Here is a 9,061-nt window from a genome sequence, read left to right as displayed (position 1 = left end):
ACTCAAGCAAGCATCTCGACAGTGGTATTTGAAGTTTGATGAGGTTGTGACATCTCTTGATTTTGTCGAAAATACTATTGATCAATGCATTTATCTTAAAACCAGTGGGAGAAATTTTATTTTCCTTGTATTGTATGTTGATGACATTCTACTTGCTAGCAGTAACTTAGGGCTGCTTCATGAGACAAAGAAAATGTTGTCTGCTAATTTTGAGATGTAAGATCTTGGAGAAGCTTCCTATGTACTTGGCATTGAAACACATCGTGATAGAAATCGTGGTTTATTGGGACTTTCTCAGAAAGTTTATATACAACGTGTTCTAAAAAGATTTAATATGCAGAATTGTGCACCTGGTGATGTACCTATCATAAAAGGAGATAAGTTTAACAAAACTCAATGTCCAAGGAATGAGTTGGAAAGGGAGTCTATGAAGATGATCCCATATGCTAGTGCTGTGGGGAGCTTGATGTATGCTCAAGTTTGCACTAGACCGGATATAGCCTACGCAGTAAGTGTTCTTAGCAGATTTCAGTCTAATCCAGGACAAGAGCATTGGAAAGCAGCTAAGAAAGTTATGAGATATTTGAAGAAAACTGAAAGTTATATGCTTACATTTCAGCGTACAAATCATCTTGAGGTGGTAGGATATTCAGATTCTGATTTTGCTGGATGTCAAGATGATTTGAAATCAACCTCAGGTTACATTTTTACATTAGTTGGTGGTGCCATTTCTTGGAAAAGTGCTAAACAGACTCTAGTGGCATCTTCTACTATGCAAGCTGAATTTATGGCATGTTATGGGGCTACAATCCAAGCCGTTTGGTTAAGAAATTTTATCTCTGGCTTGAAAGTTGTTGATTCCATCTCAAGACCGATCACCATCTACTGTGATAACAGTGCAGCAGTATTTTTTTCAAAGAATAATAAAAGTTCTGGTGGATCAAAACACATTGACATCAAATACTTGGTTGTTAGAGACAGAGTCAAAGAAGGGCAGACGAAAATAGAGCATATCAATACAGAGGCGATGGTTGCAGATCCCTTGACTAAGGGACTCACTCCTTTAAGACACATGTTACTAATATGAGTATTGTGGAAACATTTGATATTTTTGGTTAGTGGGAGTTATTTATGTAAAGAACTACGTTTGGGCTTGATCCCTTGCGGGGTACGAAGGCAACCCATATGTTTTCGGGTACAGTCCCTTCTGATAATAAAAATAATTTTTCCCCTATCCATGAACTATTTTTAAGCATGCATTTGACTTATGTCTTTTATATTATTGACATCTTGAAATATGACGTATAAAGACATAAGATGAGTCTCTTTTAGAGACATGTGGCTTCATTTTGATTCGAAGCATTATGAGAACCGATATGAGTTAGCATAATTTTTTGATCACATTTGGTGCTAAGTTCATACTACATACTACCACATTGGTTGGAGGATGGGGATCCATGTCGATAAGGATGTTGACATTTGTAGCTTTGGAATGGTCTTACATCTCTTAAATTGGTGTAATGACTTCCATGTTCGGTGTTAATATTCTCGTTGGACCGGATCATGTTACGTAAGGTGTCATCATTGGAGTTATACTTTTGTGGCCGCCTATGTAGTCTAACCCAGGTGTTAAAATTTTGATATGGCAATCAAATGTTTGCCCAAGTGGGAGAATGTTGGAATAATTAATAATTCCATATGTGGGCTTCACATTCGATTGCAAAATTTTACGGGTTAGATATATGGCTCATAATGATATTTGTGTTTGGGCCAAATTTATTAAGTGATCAATTGGGCCTTTTACACCTTACAGGTTGTAATTAATTTGATGTGATAATTTAAAGTATGTGGGCCGGAAATAAACCCTAATTAGAATTCTAGTCGTAATGGGACGGCTCAATTATTTCCTATATATATAAAGGCTAGGTCCCCTCTTCTCTCCATATGTTTTCATTAGCTTGCCCCATTGATAGCTATTACTTTGTGAGGAGTAAGGAGGGGAAGATTTTGGCTGCTATTATAAGTATAATTCATATCAACAATGACTTCCGCAGGTATGAATTCGTTTTATTAATTTATTATGTAGTGATTCTTGATTCTTAGCATGACTATAATTAAATTGAACAAAACCATCCATGGTTAACTGTTGGAGAGTTGTGGCAGGTGCCCAAATCTGATTTCCCAGTTCACCCTTCAAATAAATGGTGGGGTTATTTAAAAGTTATGGAATAACATGTTTATTTTTGGAAATTTGTTACGAAAAATGAGGATGTTTTTGACCTTTTGTATTTCAACGTTACACTGCCTGACACAGTTTTGTCCACTTGCATTTTTTAACAATTAATTTACTGTTTAAAAATTGAAAAGTTGGCAACAAATTGGAATAATGAACTCAAGATTTGTCTTTTTTCCCTTAAATTTGTATGTCAGGTCCCAACTCCCATGTCTCTTCTATTTGTTTTCCGACCCGGCGACCCCCCGCCCCCCGCCCCAAGTTCTTGATTTAACATTTAGGGAAAATTGCAGTAAAGGCCCCAAACTTTAAAATATTAGCAGATTTTTCTCAAACTTTTAATTTATTGCAACCATCACCCCAAACCTTTCGAAGCATTGTGACGAAAGTCCTTTTGGACGGTTTTATCCAAATGTCTGTTAGTTGACTAAAAAATTTGATTTTGACCATATTCTTAATATTTTTGAAAGAGTAAAATAGTAACTTTTCATTTATTACATTAAAATAAGTTAGAAATTAAATTAAAAAAATAAGAAAAAAAACATCGTCTTCTTCCTTTCACCCCACCCACCCCCACCTCCACGTCAAATCCAAAATCAGTTACCGACCACCATCACTACTACTGCCGCTACCGCCATCGTATTTTTTGATAGAGGGAGAAAGAACAAATTTTTCTTGAAAAAATTCTTTGCGAATTCATTCAAATTTATGGTTTTGCTTCCCACTTTGAATTTTTGTATGTTTCTTGGCAAAATCTTGAAAAAAAAAAATCAACTCATATAGTGTTTGATTCTCAATAAATTACCTATTTCAAGAAAATTTTGAGTGGAAGATGAGGGAGGAAGATTCGAATTGGTTTGCAAAATGGGAAGACGAATTGCCATCACTAGAATAGTTGATGCCTTTATCACAAACCCTAATAACCCCTGATCTAGCACAAGCTTTTGATATTTGAAACCCACCACCAAATCACAACCATCAGAGCACTCCGTTGCCGCCACAGACCACCGTGCACTCTTCTCAACCTAACTCTTCCGTGGAATTCGACTCGGTTGAGTTAGTTGGGTCAGGAGGGGTGGTGATGGTGGAGTAGCCGGTGCGGGATGTGGTGTGGGGTCGGACGAGTTGGCTTGGACCCTAAAGCGACCACGACTTGTTTGAACTCCTTAGCTGCATAAGAGATTCGTGGATGCTGTGGCTCATTTGGGAATCAAGAATGTTGTGCCCAAGACTATAATGCAGCTGATGAGTGTGGATGGACTCACAAGAGAGAATGTTGCTAGCCATTTGCAGAAATACAGGGAGTTTTGGTTCTATGGGTTTAATGGAGTTCTTTTATCATGAATGCAACTTTACATGACTAATGGAATTGGAGGTGGCGGCAATGGTGGTCGGTAACTGATTTTTTGTTTGAGATGGGGGTAAGGGTGAGGATGAGAGGAAGTCTGGAAGAAGACGATGGTTTTTTTTTCTTATTTCTTATTTTTTTAATTTAATTTTTAACTTATTTTAATATAATAAATGGAAAGTTCTTATTTTACCCTTTCAAAAATATTAAAAATATAGTCAAAGCCTACTTTCTTAATCAACTAACATTTGGATGAAAATCGTCCTAAAGGGCTTTCGCCGCAATGTTTCTAAAAATTTGGGATGACGGTTGCAATAAATTAGAAGTTTGTGAAAAGTCTGCTAATATTTTAAAGATTTGGGATCTCTGCTGCAATTTTTCTTAATTTTTATTAACAACACTATCTAAATTGGAGCAATTAATCTAGTTGTACAAAATAAGTTGACCAAAATGGTTGATAAAATAAGTATTGAGAATTTTGGCATTTGATTTCAAATAATTTTAAAAAGTATTTTAGAAATAATTAGTGTAGATGTTGTTTTGTTAAGGCCATGTTTAAGCCACATTTTTTTAAAAAAAAATACATTCTTAAGCAGTTATTTAACATTATTTTAATCACACATTTTTCATAAAATAATATTACATGTAAATTTAAAATTTTTCTTTATTTTTTAACCACACATTTTTCATCAATACACCATTCAAAAATGCATTCTAAAAAAAATAATATGGTTCAAACAAGGGCTTAATTTTATCAAGCAATTTTGTACAAGTAGCATGAACTAGGGGGAGGCGGAGGGATGGTTGGATTTTAAACCACAATTTCGACTTATCTGATAACGATAAAAATAAAAAATATTAATATTAATATTAATCAAACGCAATCAAGCATGGACTAGTCAATGATTCTGGATGGATTAATTGTTTGGTTAAATTAGAAAAATATTAATTGATAATGGACTTTTAAGAAGTGATAGCTGCTTTCTTGTTTATAAATAAATAAATAAATAAATATATATATATATATAATATCATTTTCTGGTTATAAAAATTTTGCAAATCTTTGATGATGATGATAATAGAGAAGGTTGCGTGGATGATAAAATTTAAATAAATGAACTTATATTTCTATGATAAGTCCATGTTTAATTTACTTTTAAAAAATTAATAAAAATCAACAATTAATTTTAACAAGTCCAAACCTTATCAAAATCTATTAAAAATGTGATACAAAACCAAACATGGACTAACTTGAAATCCTAAATAGTTAGTTTTACAAAGTTTGATAATTTTGTAAGATATATAGACTTTGTTTAAGTCACATTATTTCCATAAGGATGTATTTTTAAAATAGTGTATTGATGAAAAATATGTGATTAAAAAATAAGAAAAAATTTTGAAATTACGTGTAATAATTTTTTATTGAAAAATATGTAGTTAAAATGATGTCAAATAACTATTGAAAAATGTTTTTTTTTTTTTTGAAATAATGTGAATCAAACAAGACCATAAATATTAATTATATAATTTTTCTTCCTTTTGTAAGAGAAATTTCTAATTAAAAAATTTTCGTAGAAAAAATGGAACCTAACAAAAATATGTGATTAAAAATAAGTGGTCTTACTTTTTTTAGATAAATTAATTTCTCTTGCTATTCACCAATTCGATGTTCAATCATGCTGAGTGTACAATGATTTTGACAACATGACACACATTACACAATTTTAAAAATAATTCATCTTTCACACCAACGCCTTTTTGACAACTACAATGTTGTTGTTGTACAAATAGATCTATCCTTCGATATTTACAAGTCAAGCCTGAGCGCAATTAAACTGTTAGCCCAAAAATCTATCTATTCATATTTTACCATTTAACATACACATCGAATGTTAGGTTATTACCACAAATTTTTCTTAAATACACGTGGATATTTTAAAGTGGGACTTGATCCCAATAGAATAAGTTAAAAGTAATCTCCTATTATAATTAATAATCATTTTAACAATACATTCTCGCAATAAAATAATTTTACATATGAATTCATAATTTTTTTTTAAAAAAATTACATCAAACAGGCCTTAAATAAAATAGGTTTGAAAGGCATATTAAGCCTCCGTTTGGTGAATCAAAATAAGATATTTAATAAATTTTGATAAAAGTTAATAAATATGTTGTTCGAAAATTATTAAAAATATTAAATAAGTTAAGATATTGTAAATTAGAGTGTATAACAAGGGCGGGACAGGATACAGAATACAGACAATCAGAAAGCATGTTGAGTTTTAAGCACCAAATGGCTGAATTTCTTTTACAAAATCCATTCATATTCACTTTTGTCGCTATATTGCTTGTATGGCAATTCGTCAAACCGGTGACGGCCCCTACATACAGCAAAAATTTGCCGCCATCGCCGCCGAAACTCCCAATTATCGGAAATCTCCACCAAATCGGCACGCTCCCACACCATTCCCTTCACTCCATGTCCAAAAAATACGGCCCTTTAATGCTTCTCCACTTTGGAAATGTTCCGGCGCTTATCGTTTCATCGGCGGAAACCGCCAGGGAAATCATGAAAGCCCATGACGTCATTTTCGCTGACAGGCCTGACTCTAGCGTTTCCAGGCGGCTTCTTTACGACATGAAGGATTTGTCAGTTGCCCCATATGGGGAATACTGGAGGCAATTGAAAAGCATATTTGTACTCCAGCTTCTAAGTAACAAAATGGTACTGTCACTATTTCCCATGCCCCCTCTTAAAGCATGATTGACCCTTGCTCCTTTTGTACAAGAAGCTGTTTATTTCGGCAATAACACTCTTGATACTGCCGGAAATAAGCAAAAACGACGTTATTCTAGGCCAAAAGATGCTCAACAGTACATAAAAAACTGAAAGTACTTAAAAGAGTTTAGAATTGCATGGAGTGACTTGACAAGATTTTCTAACGGTGCATTTCTGTCCATAACAGGTACAATCATTCCATGCTATAAGGGAAGAAGAAACGATCTTGATGATGGAAAAAATTAAGGAATCGTGTCTTTCTTCATCGCCATTGAATATGAGTTATTTGTTTACGGCAATCACAAACGACGTTGTTTGTAGATCGGCTTTCGGTAGGAAATACAGGGACGGGGCGACTGGGGAGAAATTTCTGCAGCTGATTACTGAATATTTGGGACTTCTGGGGACTCTCAGTGTTGGGGAATTCATTCCATGGCTGGCGTGGATTAATCGTCTTAATGGTTTCGATGCCAGAGTAGATTTTGTTGCTAAAGAACTTGATGAGTTTCTTGAAGGAGTGATTCAAGAACACTGGGATATGGAAAATTCAAGCGGAAAGGATGAAATTAAAGAGAATTTTGTAGATATTCTGCTTAAGATTTGCAAGGACAATACCACTGGTGTATCCATTGATAGAGATGGTATCAAAGCCATAATTTTGGTATGCACCCCTCCCTCCCAAATAATCGTATAAAATTGAACAACTTCATTTAAAAGTTAAAACTATTATTGAAAGAAACATATACATGCAAGTTCCTCGTGCTTAAGACCCTCGGAGGTTTGACACGAGCATAACATACTAGGTGGTAATGGACTTTGAAGTCAAGACTTTTGTCTACTTTTATTGAACCATTTCATCCGAAAGTTTAAGTGACTATTAATTTTCTTAGCCTTAAATTTCTTAAGTTTTTTGATTATTTCAGGATGTGTTTGCTGCTGGAACTGATACCACATCCACAGTTCTGGAGTGGGCAATGACAGAACTCTTAAGGCACCCAATAGTCATGAAAAAGTTGCAAAATGAGGTGAGGGGAGTTCTCAATGGCAAACATGACATAACAGATGCTGACTTGGAGAAAATGCATTATTTGAAAGCTGTAGTGAAGGAAATTCTACAATTCCACACCCCAATCCCACTACTGGTTCCTCGGCAAGCACGAGAAGATGTCAAGGTAATGGACTATGACATCGCAGCAGGTACAATGGTCATGACTATTGTCGGAAATTCGACTAACGCAATCAAAAGAACAAATAAAATAAACAAAAAAATAGAAAACAGTAAATGAAGCGAGGTATGCCAATAAAATAAGCAAATCTCCTTAAGACAGATTTCGCCCCCCAATGAAGTGCAAACGGGATTATGGACGTCTGTCTCCCAAGATACAACGCTCCTTCCAAAATCGATACTGCACAATACCAACCTTGTCGGTCGAACCAATGAAAGATAGTACTTGAACGGAATAACCACAGAAATATAAGAGAATTTTTAGAGCAGAATATGGAGAGAGAAAAATTTAGAAATCAATTGAATTCGTAATTGATTTGGTGTATCAAAAAACGAATCTGGGGGTCTCTATTTATAGAGATTGAAGTGTTTTATGGAACAAGTGTATGACATTTCAGGAACTGGTGCACCACTTGGTCTGATTCGTCTTAGCCATTGGATCGCACTATTTTCATGATCTGACGACTCAGATTAAACCATGAAGTGAAGTGTCCATTCATCATGCCTATTCACCAATTTCTGAACAGTCACAGCCATGCGGATTCCATGCGTACATCTAACGCCACGCAGGACGAAGGGACGCGACCTACCACACGTGCGCCACCTAGAATGCCAAATCACCGAGCCTTGCGCTGCCACGTCATCGAACCACGAGTCTATTTTTGAAAACTATAAGGCTCACCAGCTCCTCGCAACGATGCATACATGCGAAGTGCCAAGTGCACCTCTAAAGCGCCCAATGCGTACTTTGCGATGTGCGCGTGCCGAGATCGGGACCGGGTCCGGGTCCGGGGAGCGGTGCGAGTGGTGCTTTTGGTGACTAGCCTTTGGCTAGCTAAAGTTAGCCAAGTTGTAGGTAACTTATTAAATTATATATTATTCACACAACCCACTATATAAACAAGACTATTTTTTTGTAAACTTTCGATGTGAGACTCGTTTCCATATAAAAAACACTTAAAATGGGCTTATCAACATATGGGCCTATATTGGAGACTTTTCCAATTCACCCAAATTAATTGCAATGGCCCACATCATTAAATATTACATTTAATATTTTAAACCCAAATCAAACTCAAATCAAATTCAATTAATTCCAACAATGACCAATGCATGGGCCATTGGCCAAGACCCTCTTTACCGGAAAGAACCACAGAAGTTTCAGCCGGAGAGATTCTTAAATTTGTCCATAGATTTCAAAGGACTCGATTTCCAGTTGATCCCGTTTGGGGCTGATCGAAGAGGTTGTCCAGGAATCTCATTCGCAATGGCAACTAACGAACTCGTTCTGGCAAATATTGTTCAGAAATTTGACTGGGAATTGCCTAATGGAGCAAAAGGAGAGGATTTTCAATCCATAGAAAAGTTCCTCTTTTTGCTGTTGTGACTCAATGCTATCTCTAATCCATATGAGTTTCATGCAGCGTGATGGAAACAGCAGTTTCTACCACAAATTAAACATTCATAATTCTT

At 35.3% G+C, this 9,061-nt stretch overlaps 1 protein-coding gene across 1 annotated transcript; it reads left to right on the top strand.

Annotated features, from left to right (window-relative positions):
- The first annotated feature begins 5,839 nt into the window (after positions 1-5,839).
- LOC111399678 (cytochrome P450 71A3-like) lies at positions 5,840-7,664 on the top strand. Its single transcript, XM_023027132.1, has 3 exons — positions 5,840-6,309; positions 6,551-7,024; positions 7,287-7,664. Exons 1-3 carry the CDS (start codon positions 5,857-5,859, stop codon positions 7,647-7,649), a joined length of 1,290 nt encoding a protein of 429 aa, XP_022882900.1. The 5' UTR covers positions 5,840-5,856; the 3' UTR covers positions 7,650-7,664.
- Positions 7,665-9,061: the final 1,397 nt, after the last annotated feature.

The sequence above is a fragment of the Olea europaea genome, chromosome 1 (assembly GCF_002742605.1).
Source record: "Olea europaea var. sylvestris chromosome 1, O_europaea_v1, whole genome shotgun sequence".
Classification (NCBI taxonomy): Eukaryota; Viridiplantae; Streptophyta; class Magnoliopsida; order Lamiales; family Oleaceae; genus Olea; species Olea europaea.
The sequence above is the reverse complement of the archived record's forward strand: the minus strand, read 5'-3'. Positions and strand labels throughout refer to the sequence as shown.